This window comes from Carcharodon carcharias, chromosome 19 (genome assembly GCF_017639515.1).
Source record: "Carcharodon carcharias isolate sCarCar2 chromosome 19, sCarCar2.pri, whole genome shotgun sequence".
NCBI lineage: Eukaryota > Metazoa > Chordata > Chondrichthyes > Lamniformes > Lamnidae > Carcharodon > Carcharodon carcharias.
This window is the reverse complement of record NC_054485.1, coordinates 102,410,911-102,430,542: the sequence shown is the minus strand read 5'-3', so window position 1 is coordinate 102,430,542 and position 19,632 is coordinate 102,410,911. Positions and strand designations below refer to the sequence as shown.

Below are 19,632 nucleotides of genomic sequence, written 5' to 3'. Positions count from 1 at the left end.
CCCACAGCAATGTGGCTGACTTTTAACTGACCTCTAGCAAGCCACTCAGTTCAAGGGAAATTAAAAATGGACAACAAATGATGGCCTTGTCATGAACACCCACATCCCATGGAAGGAAATAAAAAAGATTTGCCGCACGTTTAATAAAGAGGTTGTGGAGAAAATAATGAGGAAGAAAAATTTTTAAAAATCTCCGAGAACACAGTTTTCACCCCAGGATATTAAAATAAGTTGATGAGGATATTGCAATTTTCATTAGTCATGACCTTCCAAAAATCTCTTACTTCATGTATTGTCCCCTCAAGTTGTAAATTTTCAATGTGGCTCCTTTTAAAAGGACCGGTAGGGAAACCTAAAAATCACACACCTATTAGCTCAGTATTTTTCACAAGTTTGTTACTGGAAGGACTGACTGACTTGGACAGGTATGAACAAATCAAATAGAGCCAGCATGGATTAATAAAGACTAAAGCATGTCTAGCTAACTTAGCTCTTTTAAAGCCAACATAATAAACTAAATCAACAAAATGAGGGATAGCTAGCTAGCTTAGGTGCATCCGTATCTATCACATTTTAAGGATGAATGTTATTTTCATCGACTTTCGAAAGGCATTCAACAAGGTCCCGGTACAAGGGGCACTTAACACGAGTGAAAGTTTGTATGGAATGGGAGGCAACCTATTGACACGACTGGGGAAATTTAATTAAAAACAGCAAGAATCCGTTTATACTGCATAATGTTGTCTCTGCATCTCAAAAATTATCTGCACCCATGTGTAAAAAAATCTTGGACCCAAGAATGTCCTCGATCACATTGTGTATGACAAAGCTCAGCCAGATGACATGGGCTGTGTGTCCGGATTAGGGAGCGCAGCATTCACAGGACTGAGATAAAAGCAAAATACTGTGGATGCTGGAAATCTAGAAAAAAAACAAAAATACCTGGAACAACTCGGCAGGTCTGACAGCATCTGCGGAGAGGGATATAATTGATGTTTCGAGTCCTAATGACCCTTCATCAGGACCAAGAAATATAGAAATGAGATTAAATATAAACTGGTAGAGGGGGGTGGGACAGGTAGAGCTCGATAGGGGAACAGTGGTAGGTGGAGGCCAAGAAGAGACTGCCAAAGATGTCACAGACAAAAGGACAAAGGGGTGTTGATGGTGGTGATATTATCTAAAGGATGTGCTAATGGGGACATTAAGGGTAGCAAGCAGGACAAGCTAATGGCAGTTGGTCCCCCACCCCACCCCCACAAGGGCCATCTGCCACTAGTTTGTCCTGCTTGCTACCCTTAATGTCCCCATTAGCTCATCCTTTAGATAATATCACCACCGTCAACACCCCTTTGTCCTTTTGTCTATGACATCTTTGGCAGTCTCTTCTTGGCCTCCACCTACCACTGCTCCCCTATCGAGCTCTACCTGTCCCACCCCCCTCTACCAGTTTATATTTCATCTCATTTCTATATTTCTTGGTCCTGATGAAGGGTCATAAGGACTCGAAATGTCAACTGTATCCCTCTCCGCAGATGCTGTCAGACCTGCTGAGTTTTTCCAGGTGTTTTTGCTATTGTGCCAGATGACATGGGCTGTGTGTCCGGATTAAGGAGCGCAGCATTCACAGCACTGATCCCATCAAGAGGAAATTCCTCAGACTCCAATGACTTTGTAACAGTGACAATTAAAATATAAGCGATTGCTTCCGTTTATAAAAGAAAGGAGTCAAAGAGGGGCAAGAAAGTTGATCAGCACTCTCTGTGCTTCTGTAATATTATTTTCCAACTCTAGATGGTGCAGTTGCTCAGCGGGACAAACAAAGTTGTGACAAGAAGCATCAGCGCCAACTTGCTGCCGGCAGTGGGCACTTCATGCCCTTCCAACCCCAGGTTTGTACTCTCTTCACTGCAGGATTTTGGAGAGTAAATTTTCAATTTGACACTTGGGTGTAGAACCGGCACTGCAGAGCAGTTGTCAGCGATAGAAACGGCCTCAATGTTCCATTTAAACCAGTTGTACACCCAAGAGGCCAATTTGCAAATAAACGACCAATTGGAGCAAAAATGCTGAACGCAATTTGAAGAGGTAATTGTCTCTCTTTACTGGAATAGTAGTTTGATCACCAAACCTCTCATACTGTTTGTTTACTTTTAGAGAATTGTGTGAGTGTACTTGAGTGTGCTTGTGTGACAGTGTATGTGAGAGAATGTGTTTTTATTTGTGTGTGTGTTTGAATGAGGGTGTGAGTTTGAGATTGTGCATGAGTGTGTGTGAGAGAGGGTGTCAGCGTATGAGTGTGTGAGAGAGAGGGTGTCAGCATATGAGTGTGTGTGAGAAAGGGTGTCAGCGTATGAGTGTGTGTGAGAGAGTGGGTGTCAGCGTATGAGTGTGTGTGAGAGAGGGTGTCAGCTTATGAGTGCCTGAAGGTGCTGGGGATATGGTTTGGAAGGACCGGGACATGCATTAGAAACTGGAAGGAGCGAGTGTCTATGGTGAAAAGGAAACTGGGCATGTGGGAGCGACGATCCCTCTCCATTGTGGGTAAGAACCTGGTCATCAGGTGTGAAGCACTCTCGCTGTTGTTCTACGTGGCGCAGGTCTGGCCCATTCCACACTCCTGCACAATAGCAATCACCCGAGCCATCTTTCGCTTTATCTGGAGGTCAAAAATGGATCGTGTCTGCAGGGACACGATGTACAAGCCTCTAGATAAAGGGGGAAAACCATGCCCAACATCGCCCTCATAATGATGGCCACCTTTGTGTGTAGCTGCATCAAGCGATGCATAGACCCTCAGTACACAAACACCAAGTGTCACTACGTGCTGAGGTTCTACCTGTCCCCAGTGTTGCGAAGGATGGGTCTGGCCACGCTGCCGCAGAACGCTCCAAGTAGTTGGACTGTGCCGGACCACCTGTCCCTCGTGGAAAAATTTATGCAGAGAAACATCTTTGACCACAAGTCCATCAGGCAGTGGTCGACATGTAATGTCTTAAAGGCCCTGAGGGAAAAGGAGAGGGTGGATCCTGTGGGATGGTTCCCCGAGCAGACTGTCAAAATCATTTGGCAGAATGCCTCATCGCCAGAACCTTCCAACAAGCACCAAGATGTAGCTTGGCTGGTGGTGAGAAAGGCCCTCCCTGTCAGATCCTTCCTACACGCCTCCTCTGCACGTTGCCCTCGAGGTGGCTGTGGTGGGTACAAGACCGTTGTTCACTTCCTTGTGGATTGTGCCTTTGTAAAGAAGGTCTGGAGAGAGATGCAGTGGTTTCTGTCGAGGTTCATCCCGAGCAGTTCTGTGACAGAGTGACCCTGTGCTCTACGGGCTGTTCCCAGGGACACACACCGAGATGAACATCAACTGCAGCTGGAGGATCATCAACTCAGTGAAAGACGCTCTTTGTTCTGCCTGAAACTTGTTGGTCTTCCAGCGCAAAGAGTTGTCCCTGACCTAGTGTTGCAGACTGGCACATTCCAAGGTCCAGGACTACGTGCTGAGGGATGCACTAAAGCTTGGGGCAGCCACTGCAAAGGCGCGATGGAGAAGGGTCGCTGCCTAAGACCTTTCTGCCACAGTGCACTGGGGGGCTGGGAACTGTTTAGAGCCCTTCAGGCTGTACACTCAAAATGAATGTCTACAAATGATTGTAATATTCATTGTTTGTACTGATGCACCTTGTGATTCATGTTGTAAAAGTTGAACCTGATTGTACCTTTGTGATGGTGATTTTGAAATGGTTTGGTATGTCCTTCCAGATATTTTATGAATAAAGTATATTTTTCCAAAAAAATTTGAGTGCGTGAGAGAGGGTATCAGTGTGTGTGTGTGTGTGCATATTTAGGTCTTCATCAGTAACGTTACAACATCTCCTCTGCTCAGTTATCTGTTCTTTAGTGTCGGTAAGGGCCCGACTTTTTATAAACTGTTAATGACCTTTCTAAAAACGCTCGTGTTTTACTTTCCTTAGCTTTTTACAAACCATCCAATCCACTTTGCCATGAATATAAACCTTCTTTCAATCACATGGCTGACCAGTGATCTCTCCCGGGCGGAACCATTGAAAATATTGGAAGGATTTATAAGTTGATACACAATTAATTTGGCCACATTACAAACACACCTTCCGTGGTCATCAAATCCTGGAGCGGGGCTTGAACCCAGCGCTTACTGGGAAGCGGGGATTCTACCCACTGTACCACAGGAGTAACTGCACTTCAAGATTATTTCATTGGCTTTAAAGTGTTTTAAGGTTTTGAAAGGTGCTACAGAAAGTCCTTGTTTTAATTGTTCCCATTTCAGAGGAACTGCTGCCACCTTGTGGCCTTTTTTGTGTGGTGACTTTGCGGTTGTTTAACATATAACTGGATTTGGATCACGCCTCCAACATGCCAGAACAACGACAAGAGGGAGTGGAGAGAATTCCAGATCTCCACCAGTCTTGGTGTGAAAAATAAATAATGAGGCAGAATCATGACCTGTGCAGGAAAGCATGCAGAGGGTGTATTATTAAAATGAGTCTTGTTTTTGCATGCAGAAATATTTATGTAAAAATCACTTCAGCGCAGACAATTAATTCGATCCCATTTATTACCGGGATTACATAGAATTACACAATGTAGCGTGGCATTACATAAAATTTTTACATCACAGAAACACACCATCCGGCGCAATAAGTCCATGATCCACATCTGTTTGCTCCCACCCAACTTCATCTCAGCTCGTCAGCATATCCTTCTATTCCTTTCTCCCTCATGTACTTATCTAGATTCCTCTCTCAACGCAGCAGCGCGTTTTAACTTTACTTCTTGCGGTAGCGAGTTCTACATTCTAACCACACTCTGTCAAACTTTGTCCCATTGCTATAGCTCAGTAATCCAGACGCTGAGGCTAATGGTCTGGTGGGGGTCATGGGTTCAAATTCCACCAATAGCAGCCGGTGGGGTTTACATTTAATTAATTTGTGATGAGGAAGGCAAAAGCAATGTTGTAATTTATTGCAAGGGGGGTGGAATATGAAAGTAGGGAAGCTTTGCTACAGCTGTACAGAATGTTGTTGAGACCACATATGTACGGTGTACTGTTTTGGTCTCTTTATTTAAGAAAGGATATTAATGCGTTAGAAGCAGTTCGGAGAAGGTTCACTCGGCTGATACCTGGGATGGGGGGAGGGGGGGTGGTTTATTTTTTGAGAAAAGGTTGGACAGATTGGGCCTGTACCCATTAAAGTTTAGACGATTGAGAAGTGATCTTACTGAAACATATAAGATCCTGAGGGGATTGACAGGGTGGATGCTGAGAGGATGTCCCCCTTGTGGGAGAGACTAGAGCTAGGGGGACACAGTTTAAAAATAAGGGGTCTCCCATTTAAGATGAAGATGAGGAGAAAGTTTTTCTCTCAAAAGAGTCATGAGTCTTTGGAAATCTCTTTTCCAGAGAGCAATAGAGGCAGAATCATTGAATATTTTTTATGGCAGAGGTAGATGGATCCTTTATTAGCAAGGGAGCCAGGGATTATCGGGGATCAGCGGAATGTGAAGTTGGGGCCACAGTCAGGTCAGTCACGTTCCTATTGGATGGCGGAGAAGGCTCAGAGGTCTGAATGGCCCATTCCTGCCCCCTAATCTGTATGTTATTATTGTTCATAGGAGCCTCTCCTGAATTCCTTATTGGATTTATTAGTGAGTTTTATAAATTGGGATTATATGGAATTACAAAGCATTACATAGAGTTACACATAATGTGACAGCGCAGTAACAGGCCACTCAGCCCAGCTGGTGCATGCTGGGATTCATGCTCCACACAAGCCCCCCTACCTCATCTTGCCTGAGGGGGAAGGTCCTTAATAATGTTAAAAATTCACCATAACCCCTGGAAGAGAGAGCTCTTCCATCACCTGTACAGTTTCAGATTAGACTGGACAGACGCAGAGCAAAGTGTCCGGAAGTTTCTAAAATTGTAAACCTGACCTCAGAAACCCCTCCCAAAACAAAGCAGGAGTGTATTTTTCTGGAAATTTCTGTGTTGTGTTTAATAAATGTGGCAGGTTATTGAGACACACAATTCATTTTCAGTGTAGGAAGAAACACCAGCCAATTAATCTGTCCACCCCTGTTCTCAATTTGGCAAGAGATAGTTCTTACAAAAAACCAACACAGGATTGAGGGACTGAATGGCCTCTAACTGCACTGCATAATGCTGAGCCTTTTTCTTGCACCCCATCTCAGAATGTGAGTGATGTGCAACCGTCTCCAGGAGGCAAGGCTGGATAAAATTTTTGGAGACCCTGGTCTGACCAAACAGCAGCATCCCCCCCCCCCCCCCCAACTCCTTTGACCTCCCCGGTTGGAGACCAAGAGACACAAAACCCTATGTTTGGCACCAGTTTGGGTTGTAGGAGTTGCCAGAAAGATGACAGGTTTTTGACATCAATTTGCCTTTGGACTCCGCTTTTTGTCAGGGTTTAGCTCCCTTAACCTTCAGCTCTCCCAGGGTACCCACAAAGCAGTGGTGCTGTTCATCCATAGCTGGGAATTTGGTTCATGAGTGCCAGGGCGGGTATACATGCCAGTGGGTGTGGACACTAGCTATCTGGGGAACAGTTTATTGACTATGATAAGGCGCCACTGGTTGCTTGTGTTCAGCAATCTGTTCGATGGCTTAAGCCTTGTGAAACACCTCAAAGCAAACTCACTAAGAACTGGATACTGAATGCTTGTTTTTAACATGGTATGAAGGGGAGGTGTGAATTTCAACTCAGTTAAAATATTTGGCTGCCTTCAAACAAAGGCACTGTGAATAGTTTTGAACCACTCACAGCTCCCTGTGGAGTTTATTTTTACACTCTAGCTCCTCAGCATCAGGCTGTTGTGTACATCGTCTTAAAGTGAGTTTTTTTAAACTACAATGAACACATTTAATTGTCAGGCACATTATTGACCCTAGCTTCTAAAAAGGCATCTTTAAAAAGTGGCTAACATTGACATCGAAGGTGAACTGGAGGCTGAGCAGTGATATGCGAGGGTGGGGGTGGTATTGCAGTGTCAGAGTCCTCCATCATAGAGGGCAGCAGGCACTCCTCCTGCTATTTCACATCTGGGTGCCAACCCAGAGTCGAGGTCTGCCCTGGCATCCAACCTGCGTTCAGAAGTTGTCCTGGGTTCCCTCGGCACCCGTCAGCCAGTTGATTGACTCACTGAGCGCCCCATCATCCGACCAGTATTGGGCACTCTGTTGGTGGCAGTGCTGGTTGCATTCGCACCTTTTGATTTTCATGACATCTTTGACGATGGTTCCTCTGATCAGGCAGCGGAAACGCACCTTCGTGGTCCTGGTCTCCACAGGCCGGCAGCAGCGCCCGTCCGTGCACAGGCCGCAGTACTTGGGCTTGTATTTCCTCAGGCTGGTGCACCCTTGGTAGATAAAATGCCTGGGCTCCAGCTCCTTTACGCTCTTCTGGCACTTACTGTCTGCCTGAAACACATACAGAATTGGCCGCAGTGTGAGTGAGTGTGTGCCAGTGTGAAGCGTCTGTCTCAGGAAGTGCTCAGGTCACCTCCCACCCCCCACCCCTCCCCCCACCCTCACTCCTTTAGTAAAAAAAAAGTACCCTCTTAAAATGCATCAGTTTTAAAATTCTCACCCTGGTTTTCAAATCTCTCCAGCCCCCCAATCTCTGCAATCTCCTCCAACCTTACAACCCTCCGCGATATCTGCACTCCTCCAATCCTGGCCTCTTGTACATCCCCAATTCTGGTTGTGCCTTCAGTGCCTTGGCCCTAAGTTCAGGAATTCTCTCCCTAAACCTCTCTGTCTCTGTCTCTCTATCTCTCTCACTCCTCCTGTAAGATGCCCCTTGAAAGCTCCCTCTTTGGCAAAGTTTGTGGTCACTTCTCATAATATCTCCTTACGTGGCTCTGCATCAACTTTTTGCCTGGTAACACTTCTGCAAAGTGCCTTGGGAAGATTTATTATGTTACAGACTCTACATCAATGCAAGTTGTTCTTTTTACTGGATATGGCAACTGTTTGCTGCCATAAATATTTTCTCCCAGTAGGTGGCACTGCCGTCCTCTATCAGCACATTAAGTCAGAAAGGGCTTGTGTCCAGAGCCTTGTACAGTGAGTGAGCTCACTTGATGAACCATCGAGAGCAGATTTTGACACTGATTTAAACCTAAATTAGGGAAATAGTAGTCGGCTCATTGGACCATCTTGGGAGAGATATGCATCCCAACAATCCAACAATAGACACAATCATAGGTGGTGGAAATGAACGGGCAAGGTCCTAACTCACTCAGACACACTTCATGTTCCCGTGTCTTAAAGCAGTTGTTCTGAAGCAGGCATTGAGCTAGAACATTATAGCACATGTCAGGTTTCTATGCTGACCTAGAACTGTATTATATATAATGCTAAGGTGCAATGATATGTCATACTGCAGGGTATCATACTGATATAGAACAATGTTATTGTAAAGTCTATCACATTGTTTGGAAATAATAATGTGATGCAGGATGTCATATTACTCTAGAATATCAGGTCACAGCTTAGATTATCTCTGATCTAGAACCATGCATCATGGTCCAGGCTTCCACATTGATCTGGAATCATACATTCATGCAGACTGTCACATTGATCTAGAGCAATACATTATGGCACAGGGTCTCACATTGATCCAGAACCATGTATTATGGTGCAGACTTATATTGGTCTAGAACAATACAGCACAGTGCTGGATTCCACAATGATCTACAGCAATACATTATGGACCTGGCTGCCATGTTGATCTAGAACCATACACCATGGTGCTGGTTGTTACATTTATCTAGAACAATACATTTTATTGCAGGCTGTCACACTGATTGGTTCGTTCCAACTGGATATTTAGTTAGTGCTTCACACTCGCCTCTACAATGACTAACCTTGAGATGGACATCATTGAGCATATGGCAGGACCGTATTTGGCACAGTCTGGTCTCCTGTTTTGGTTGACACCAGGTGTTGTTGGTGCTCAGTCTAGTGGAAATGCCCATGCCACAAGTCTGTGAACATGGCGACCACATTGTGCTTCTGACTTGGCAGTCGGGACGGCTGGAGCTTTGTCTCTCGAAAACTCTCGGCTCTGGAGCAGACAAGGAATGTCCACAAAAATAGTGAAATGTATATACTATATATATTTATATATATATATATATATATATATACACACACACTCATATGGACACACATACACTCAAACAAATACAAACATTCTTAAGTGCAACACTGTCAAAACTCACCCATATACATATAACTACATTCTTTCCCTATAAATAAACACATGTGCATCCAGATATTTTCACATACATACACAGAAGTACAAACATTTGCACATGTGCACATATACAAGATACCCACAGCACTCTCACACGTTTATGGCCACAGACTTCCTCTCTCTCTTACACACACAAAGACACACACACACAAAACCTCATACCCTTCCAGACACAAAAACTGCACAAAAATAAATACACACACAAACACATATATATGCACACACATACACATAAATATAGACACAGAGACTCACACTCTGCCATTCAAACTTTCCAATGTCTTCTTCACACAATTTGTCATCACATTTTCATGTCAATATTGAAACTGCCTAATGTAAACATTTAGGGAGTAAATTTGACCAAACTCCCTTGGCTCATTCAAACCAAATGATCATTTATACCCCGTTCAAGCTTATGCCTTATTGACTTCATTAGGGAGTAAAATCAGCCTGAGTTTACAACAGGAATCTCAACATAACCTAACCTGTTCCCGAGTAGTGGTGGTGAGGGGGGCAGGACGGTAGGAGGGTGGAGGGAGTGAGGGGGGGCGGTGTAGTGGGTAGGGGGCATTGAAAGGATGGGGTTTAACTTATATTTTAGAATGGAATTCTGAACTGGAAATTCAATTTCCTCTCCATACAAAAGAAATTGGACATATACTCAAACAGGCGTAATATGCAGAACTATGGGGAAAGACTGGGGGTGGGGGGGATGTGGGTGGGGGGGGGGACTAATCAGTTTGCTCTTTCACAGAGCCAGCACAGGGATGAGGGGCCGAGTGGCCTCCATCTGCACTGTATAAAGCTAAGTTTTTCCTTGTAACCCATCTCAGAGTATGAGCGACATGCAACCTTCAGTGTTGGCGGTGGTATTTCTGTCCTGGAGAAGTTAAGGGAAAAAAGTGAGTACTTGGCTTTAAAGGACATCCAGGGGCTTTCTGCTGCTCACTCGCTCCTACTTACTGTGGACTGCTTTCCGCTGCTTGGCCACCTTGCCTGCGGCCATGACTATCTCCTTCCACTTGCCCATTTTCAGTGCCATGTCGTCCTTGGAGTAGGTTGATGTGCACTTCCACCTCTCACAGCAGGTGCCGGGCAACTTGACCAGTTGAGCATCTTTGCAGAAGGCGGGTGGCAGAGACAGGTGCGAGGGGCAGAGGGGGGTGCAGCTAACTTTACCATCCTTGCAGGTGCACTGAAGCCGACAGGTCTGCTTGAAGATCTCGCCGTGCTGGTGGACTCTCCCATTCATGAGACAAGGCCGTCCTGGGCTGCTGGCTATCAGAGGGAGGAAATAATGTGGGCCAAGGTCAGCCAAACTACTGCTTTCAGCACATCAAAAAAAAATGATTTTAACGGGCAGATTTCAAAAGGAGTTATTTTAACAGCAGGTGAGAGTATGAAATGGTCAATATCAAGGTCATTATCTCTTAAATGATCCATCTGGTAACCCTAATAGAAAATCAGATGTGGCTAAATTGAAGGCTATTGATATGATGTGTAAATGCCCTCAATGCCTGGTGTTGTGAGGTGTAGATGCCCTCGATGCTTGGTGTTGTGATGTGTAAATGCCCTTGAAGCCCATTGGGGGCTGGGGGCGGGGTGGGGGTGGTGGTGAGATATCAAAGCCCTGGACGCCATTTCTCCTCACCTCTGCAGATTCCCGTTGTGGCATTCAGATTTGCTTTGAATTGGCAACGGAGCCCGTGGTCATGGTCACAGGGTCGCAGTGTGCTGCAGTCCTTGTTGAACTGCCGGGCACAAACCCAACAGCAGCCGCAGTCATCCAGAACCAGAGACACACCCGGAGGGCACGGCCGTGACTTTGGGCAGCGACAGTCGGGAGGACACACCGCCTGTGAATAAAGGAGATTCTGTTATCACCTCCTCAGCCATTTTGCTCTTTATGTTTTCCTCTCTGCTTTGCCTGAAAAGAATTAGACCTGCATTTAAATAGCACCTTTCCCAACCCCACAGGCATGACACTGCACTTTACAGCCAATGTAGTACCTTACAGAAGTGCAGTCCCTGTGGTAATGTAGGAAACTCAACAGAAGATGTGCGCACAGCAAGTTCCCACAAACAGCAATGAAGAAATGACCAGTAGTCGTTTTAGTGATGCTACTTGAGTGATGCTCCTATAATTAAACCTAGGCCAGAACAACAGGGAGACCTCACCGGCCTCTTCTTCAAAATAATGGCCGTTTGACCTGAGAGGGTGGACAGTGCCTCAGTTTAAAGGTGCCACCACTGAGGGCTCGCTGACAGTTCAATGTTCCCTCAGAACCACACTGGAAGGGTGAGCCTGAATTCTGTGCCCAGATGTCTGGAGAGAGACTTGAACTCATGACCACCTGACTCAGAGATTACGACCTAATGAGACTCCTGTGATATGATTCTAGAGGTGCTCCTGCCACTCTCCGTATTCTGTCTCGGTGACCACTCAGTGAAACCAGACACTGAATTTTGGCAAGACCTTTGACCTTGAATGCACCACAGCTAATCCCAATGCCTTCATGACCCAACACAGCCTATCAGGTAGTGATATTGACTAATCACCAAGCCCCCCCACCCAATTACTCTGAATATAACATTCCCAATATGTGTAACATTGCCAGCGTATATTTACTCTTGATAAAACATTCCCAGTTTGTATTATTCTCTATATCACTCACTCCCAGTGCTTATAATTCTCCATATAACTCATTTCCAGTCTGAGTCACTCCCTATATAACTCAGTCCCAATACCAGCTATTCTCCAAACAATTCAATCCGAGTTGGTGCCATTCCAGGTATAACTCACTCTCAGTCCATGTTACTCACAATATAACTCACTCCCAGTCCATGTTACTCCCTAACTAGCTCAGTCCCAACTGTAATTCTCTATATAATCCACTCCAGGGTGTAATTCTCTATATAATACATTTCTACTTTGTGTTATTCTCTATATAACTCACCCGCAATATGTGTTATTCTCTATTTAACTTACTCCTCGGTATTATTCCCTGGATAACTCACTCCAAGGTGCTATCCCCCTATATAACTCCATAGTCATTCTGTATATAACTCACATCTAGTGTGTTTTTCCCTATGTAGCTCATTCCTAATCTGTTATATCCTTCAGAATTCACTGCTAAATGTGACTCCCTATATAATTCACTCCCAGTATCTGTTATTCCCTATATATCTCATGCCCCAGGTGTTAGTCCCTGTTTAACTCACTTCCAGTCTGTGTGCTATCGTTTTATGGCTTGGAGTGACACAATTTGAGGAGACGCATTTTATCTTACCAGGTCAGCGGGGCTCGAGCTGCCCAGCAGAACAAGCCCACACCACAGTGCCAGGCGGCTACCCAGTCCCAAGCCAAATGGACCCCTCTTCATCCTGAAGTTCATCACAGTCTGAAACTAGTCGATTGCCGAGCTGCAAGTCAGAAGTAAGAGCCGAAAAGATCCAAACACTCTGCTTCACGACAACAGCGACAAGTTAAGAAGGGTGGGACGATGGTTTTGGAGCAGATCTTCAATCCACAATTCTGTCACGCCCGATTATCTTGACAACCAAACTGCTCTGAGGACCTAACTAGTGGTCCCCAGGCTGAGGGGTTTACTGGGATTATCCTGCTGGCTGGACTGGGAGAAGATCAGAGACTGCAACCGAGTCAAAAAAAAAGCCTAGAGAACACACGTCACATCTTTCCTAGTGAGAAGCAGCTCTTTCGGAGTACTGCTCCTTTGCCTTTTCCTAAGCTCCCAGTGCTTCCTCTCGTTCATATGTTTGTGTTTGTGTGTGTGTGCATGTTATTTATATGCATGCCCTGCTTGTCAGATAAGGTGTTCAGAAAGATAAACCTGTGGTTACAATTCCTGGAGAGGCGCTGACTCATCGTCACTCCGGTCTGTTTCTCAGAATCGTCCCTGGCACAGCTCCCTCCTGCTCGCTGAGCATTTGCTGTTGTGTTGGCTTACATCGTTTTAAATTTCTATAGCGCCTTTTTGACAGTACACATGGAACAGACCTGATCAAGAGACTCTGGTAGAAGCAAGCATGGAGTTAGCTCCTAGTCTGGGCTATGCTTTGTACATGTCTGTACAGTTATACATTACCAATAAACAGTCACTGTTCAACCATACAAGCCCCTGAACCTCTTCTACTGAACAAAACGCTTACAACATACTTCAGGGCGGGGACAGGGCTCCCAAAGCACACACCCACCCTAAAGCGCAGCACCATCCACAGCACCATGGAATGGTTACAGGACAGAGGAGGCCATTCAGCTCCTCTTGAGCCCATGCCAGCTCTCAACCAAAGCAGTTCACTTAAACCCGCTTCCTCGCCCATTCCCCAGGGATTTTTATCTTTCGTCAGATCTTTGTCCAACTATTCTTTGAAAGGCTTGATTGAATCTGCCTTCACCGCACGCTCCTGTGGTGCATTCCACATCCTAACCACTTCACTGTGTGAGAACAAGCTTGTCATCTTTGCTTTTGCTGCCAATCACCTTAAATTAGTGTCGTCTGATTCTCAACCACCACCAACCCCCCAAACCCCACCACAGTTTCTCCCTCTCTCCTCTGCTCAGTCCCCTCATGATTTAAACACCTCTAACAAACCTCACCTCAACCTTCTCTTCCCTAAGGAGAACAGTCCCAGCTTCCGCAATCTATCAATGAAACTTCATCCCTCTCATGAATCTTTGCTAAACCCTTTCCGATGTCTTCATATCCTTCTTGAAGTGCACTTGGAATGTCTGTCTGCTTGTCTTTCATCCATCCTGGTTTCCCAGAATTGGCTGCACTATGAACCATCTTTCTCCACTGATTTCTATTCTCCGTTGCCCTCACTGCTTGTCCCATGGAGAGGCCAGTCTATATTATCCATCTTGGGGCTTCCTTGTGCAGGTGTTTTTACCTTGCATGACCTCTTTTTCCAAACACTCCCCTCCTGCTCACATCACATGTCCAAAATATGTGAGCTTCCTTAAAATCACTGCCTCAAACGAGTTCCTCTTAACACCAGCTTTCTCCAGCACCCACTCATTTTCTCGCTTGGCCGTCCATGACACACATAACATCCGTCTGATGCCCTTCACTTCAAATGCTCTTATTCAAACCTCATTGCTCTTCTTGGTGGTCCAGCTTTCACAGCCATACATTGTCAAGGGCTTTCAGAAGACAAATTTTCTTTGTAATGGAGATGCTGTAGCCACTCCATACTCTTTTAAGTGAGTCCACAATACCATAAGCCTTATTAAGTCTGGCCTGAATCTCTTTGGTAGACTCTGCATCTACTGTGGTGGGTGACCCAAGATAACAGAAGGTATCAACCTGTTCAAATTGTCCATTAAACAGAATCTTGCGGGTCTTTCCACTCCTTCCCCACTTCCCTTTGGCTTGTCAGCATTGATCAGGAGACAGGATTTTCAGTTCACTTGATCAAGGCAGTCCACCAACTCCTGTCACTCCTCCACTGAGCTAGCGAGAAGAATAATGCTATCAACCCATCGAAGATTGGAAACTCGCCTTTTTAAACTCCTTCATATCTCCCTTACATCATTTGTTATTATTGTGACCATCTATTCATATCAAAACAGTGAAAAGTGTGAAAAACATTTTGAAGTGTAATGTAGGCAATGCTGCAGCCAATACGCGCACAGCAAGCTCCCACAACCAGCAGTGTGATAATGACCAGATAATCTATTTTTGTGCTGTTGATTGTCGGATAAATATGCCCCAGGGTACCAGGGGCAATTCCCCTGCTCTTCTTTGAAATAGTCCCATAGGATCTTTTAGATTCACCCCCGAGAGGGCAAATAGGGTCTCAGTTTAAAGTCTCATCTGAAAGATACCACCTCTGAGAGTGAAGCATTCCCTCAGCACTGCACTGAGCGTTCAACCTTAAACTTTGGCTCAAGCCTGGAAGTGAGATTTTAACCCAGAACATTGTGATTCAGAGGTGAGAGTGCTACCAGAGTCTGCCCATATCCAGTGGGGTTGTGCATCCCTGTCAGATGTCAACCCAGAAGGCAGAGCCCTCTCACTACGGCTTTCTGGGGTGGGAATTTGGACCCTGCAGCTCCTGGCTCAGAGGCAGGAATGGTAACCACTAAACCAAGGGCTAGCTGCAGTCTATGTAATTCATCCAACAATTTCTCCCTTTCCCCTTTTATCCCCCAGGACCAATCATTCCTTAAATTTCTCCTCTGATACTTTATCTGAAAGTTATTTCCATATGCTTATCAAGACTTGAGCGTTCCGTCCCACGCCTGGCTGGGCTCTCACGTTCTCCCCAATGTAAACTTGTGATTCGCAACTCTGCTGCCCATGTCTTTACCTACAATAAGCCCTGCTCTCCTATCACCCCCGTGCTTGCTGACCTACACTTGCTTCCTCTTACGTAATGCCTTAATTTTAATATTCTCATTTCTGTTTTCAAATCATTCCACAGCCTTGCCCCTCCCTACCTTAGTCATCACCCCCAGCCCCACAATGCTCTGAGCTATCTAAGCTCCTCCAATTTTGGCCTCTTGACTATCCCTGATTTTAATTGCTCCATCAATAGTGGCTGTGCCTTCAGCTGCTGAGGCCCTAACTCTGGAATTCCCTCCCTAAACCTCTCTGCCTCTCTACCTCTCACTCTCCTTCCTTAGAACACTCTTTAAAATCTACCTCTTTGATTAGGTTTCTTACTATCTGCCTTATTATTGCCTTATTTAGCTCTGTCCACATTTGTGCTTAGAACTGTCCTATGAAGTGCCCTGGAATTTATATTGGGTGCTATATAAATAGAAGTTGTTGTTGTTGAAATATGGTTTGAATTTACTTTTCATCGGTTTGAACCTCCTTTGACAATATAATTTTTTCCCCCCCCACCTGGTGAACACTCTTATCCATAATGTTCCAATGTCCCCCTATCTGGGCAGAAAAGCCAGTGTCTCTCTAATTTTTCCTATCATTCAGACCACCGACGCTAGTGGGATCAGACTCCTGGCTCATTCTCCATGCTGCCTGCAATACTTGAATGCCTTCCATGTACATGGACATTCTGTGTTTCTTTTTATTCATTTTTGGGATGTGAGTATCGTTGGCTGGGCCAGCATTTATTGCCCATTCCTAATTGCCCTTGAGAAGCTGGTGGTGAGCCGCCTTTTTGAACCACTGCAGTCCATGTAGTGCTGGTACACCCACAGTGCTGTTAGGGAGGAGGTTCCAGGATTTTGACCCAGTGACAGTGAGGGAACGGGTGATATATTTCCAAGTCAGGATGGTGAGTGGCTCGGAGTGGATCATCCAGGTGGTGGTGTTCCCATGTGCCTGCTGCCCTTGTCCTTCTAGATGGCAGAGGTCGTGGTTTTGGATGGTGCTGCCTAAGGAGCCTTCGTGAGTTTCTACAGTGCATCATGTGGATGGTACACACTGCTGCTACTGTGTATCAGTAGTAGAGGGAATGAATGTTTGTCAGTGGGATGCTAATGAAGAGGGATGCTTTGTCCTGGATGATTTTGAGTTTCTTGAGCGTTGTTGGAGCTGCACTCATCCAGGCAAATGGAGAGTATTCTATCGCACTCCTGACTTGTGCATTGTAGACGGTGGACAGGTTTTGAGGAGTCAGGAGGTGAGTTACTCAGCCTGGATCCCTAGCCCCTGACCTGCTCTTGTATCCACAGTATTTATATGGCTAGTCCAATTAAGTTTCTGGTCAATGGTAACCCCCAAGATATTGATAGCAGAGGATTCAGTGATGATAATGCCATTGAATGTCAAGGCGAGATGGTTAGATTCTCTCTTATTGGAGATGGTCATTGCCTGGCACTTGTGTGTCATGAATGCTCCTTGCCATTTGTCAGCCCAAGCCTGGATATTGTCTAGGTCTTGCTGCATTTGGACATGGGCTGCTTCAGTATCTGAGGCATCAAGAATGGTGCTGAACATTGTCAATCATCAGCGAACATCCCCACTTCTGACTTTATGATGGAAGGAAGGTCATTGATGAAGCAGCTGAAGATGGTTGGGCCTAGGTCACGATGCTGAAAGTGTGGAGAAAGCAGGAGAAAACAAAGGACTAACTTGCATTTACATCACACCTTTCATAATCCCAGGATGTTGCCAAGTGCTTTACAGGCAGTGAAGTAATTTTTGAAATGTGGTCACTGTCGTAATGTAAGAGCAGGATAAAACTGGACAGTCTGATCTGTAATCCCTCTGATTGTACACTGTGATTTTGGCCATATCATTGGATGCTTGATTGGCTTTGTTGATCACTACTCTGTGCATCATATCTGAAGGCACCACAAACAAAGCTGAGGCTGATTATATCATCACTGCCACCAGTTCAGCTTCTATTGCATCCCCAATTTTCACTGCTCCACTGCTGAGGCCTCAGGCTCTAGGATTCCCTCTCTACCTCTCTCTCCCCTGTTAAGGCACTCTTTAATATCTAGCTCTTTGATAGGGTTGCCAACCTTCCAGGACTGGCGTGGAGTCTCCAGGAATTGAAGATCAATCTCCAGGACACTGCTGTGTGCAACCCTGGAGAAAAATCACAGAGGCATTAAAACTAGATTTTTTTTTTGTCATTTTCTTTGAACATTTTTCTTTGCCAGACATAAAAATATTGAAGATGGGGGAGATAAAGGCTGTTTGGCTGACAATGCAATATGACCCAATTATCCAATTGTGTAATGAGACTTGTTGCTTTCCAATTGGCGTTGGAAGGCAGTGGGTCACCAGGATGGATATCTTGGCCGACCAATGGTTAGAGTATGGGGTAAGTCATGTGATGAAACCGCCAGGAGTATGTTGAATCACATCCTTTAACATGGCTCTGTGTTAAATTGTCTAAATACACTCCTGTGAGGCACCTTGGAATACTATTGTATGTTAAATGCGCGATGTAAATTCAGGTTTATGTTGCTGCCTTACTTGGCAATGTTTGAGAATCAGCTCTGGGATCCTCATGGTCTTTGGTGGGAGAATCCCACACTGTATTGAGTCAACTGGGTGTAAGATGGAAGAGTGTGCCCCTCTTGGCCAAATAACCCATCCGAATTCCACTGAGGTGGCATCAGGTGGTCAGTGCTTGTGTAACTAGCCCCCCACTCCCCACCCCTAGCAAGTCTCAGCGCCTTCAGGGGAGGATGGCAGGAGAAGCGAGAAAACAGGTGAATGATGCCTCACTTGCTGAGTGTCAGACTCAGGCTGCACTGACAGCCCTTTCTGTGCTCTGCGTTTGCCGATATCTGTACCAAGTGGCTGCATGTTCCGTGAAATTGGGAAGGATGCGTCCTGTTGATACACAGTTGGATCAGTTGCCCTCGCTGTGAACTAATACTCACTGCCATGTCGCAGATGCACAAGGTTGATTAGAGACAGGACATTGCAATGGAATACAGGCTGCGGACAGAGAGCTGGATAAAGTGAACGGTGCTAATTTTGACTTTTGATGATAGCGTGTACAGTGGTTGACAGCGAACGAGGCAGCCCGTTTTACATCTCTTCCCATTTCTATTTCAGTGAAGTCAGTGGGAGGATGTGAAATGAGCTGCTGGTTCGCTATCAACTGCTTTATGTCCAAAGTCAAAGTTAGCCTCAGGGAGAGAGTGAAGGAAGACTGGTAAGATACAGAATACATGAAGGATAAAACAAGACAGGGTAAAGAAGGAGGGCAAAGCGAAAGAGAAAGGAGATAGGGAAATGAATATAACCATTGAGAAAAGAGGAAGGGAAGTGAAAGCGCAAGAGGATTACAAATATGGAAGGCCATTCAGCCCTTCTTAATGCACCCATGCAGAGAAAGCTCCAAGTTCTTCCTCCATTGCTGAATCTAATTTTTCCCAAATGATTTCAACACTTTAGTTTCCATTACTCCGGGAGATTGTTTGAAGTGTTAATCAATCTTTGTGTCCCTCCCTACAAAGAATCATTGGTTGACGTGAGTTCCCAATTTGCTTTGCGAGTTTCCACCCGTGATATTTCACCCTACTGTCAAAATTTAATTTGAAGTAGCATTCTGTGTTTACCTTTTACATTCCCTTAACTACTTAGTGCACCTCCATAAGATCACCTCTCAGGCACCTTATACAAGTCACATCCAGTTGTGAATGGGGTTAGACAATTAAACAACTCACCAGAAGTGGGGACTCACAAATATCCCTCAATGATGGGGGAGCCCAGTGCACCAGTGCAAAAGAAGCATTTGTAGCCATATTCAGCTAGAGGTGCTGAGTGGATGACCCATGTCCGTCTCCTCCAGAGGTCCCTAGCATCACGAGTGCCAACCTTCAGCCAATTTGATTCTCTCCGCCTGATATCAAGGA

General features: G+C 45.3%; 1 protein-coding gene across 1 annotated transcript; it reads right to left on the bottom strand.

The window, feature by feature from the left end:
• Positions 1-4,573: 4,573 nt before the first annotated feature.
• On the bottom strand, positions 4,574-13,098 carry LOC121291554 (CCN family member 1-like). Its single transcript, XM_041212914.1, has 5 exons — positions 12,608-13,098; positions 10,969-11,173; positions 10,281-10,595; positions 8,926-9,125; positions 4,574-7,474 (listed from the first exon to the last, which is right to left on the bottom strand). The coding sequence occupies exons 1-5, from the start codon at positions 12,710-12,712 to the stop codon at positions 7,145-7,147; spliced, it is 1,155 nt and encodes a 384-aa protein (XP_041068848.1). The 5' UTR covers positions 12,713-13,098; the 3' UTR covers positions 4,574-7,144.
• Positions 13,099-19,632: the final 6,534 nt, after the last annotated feature.

What these genes read in the sequence shown, in the direction of transcription:
- LOC121291554 (XM_041212914.1), bottom strand. Translation starts at nt 12,712, where the DNA reads ATGAACTTCAGGATGAAGAGGGGTCCATTTGGCTTGGGACTGGGTAGC. An exon ending in CACAACGGGAATCTGCAGAG is followed by an intron (nt 10,596 to 10,968) that starts GTGAGGAGAAAT and finishes TCCCTCTGATAG; the next exon opens with CCAGCAGCCCAGGACGGCCT. An exon ending in TCAATGATGTCCATCTCAAG is followed by an intron (nt 7,475 to 8,925) that starts GTTAGTCATTGT and finishes TATGTGTTTCAG; the next exon opens with GCAGACAGTAAGTGCCAGAA.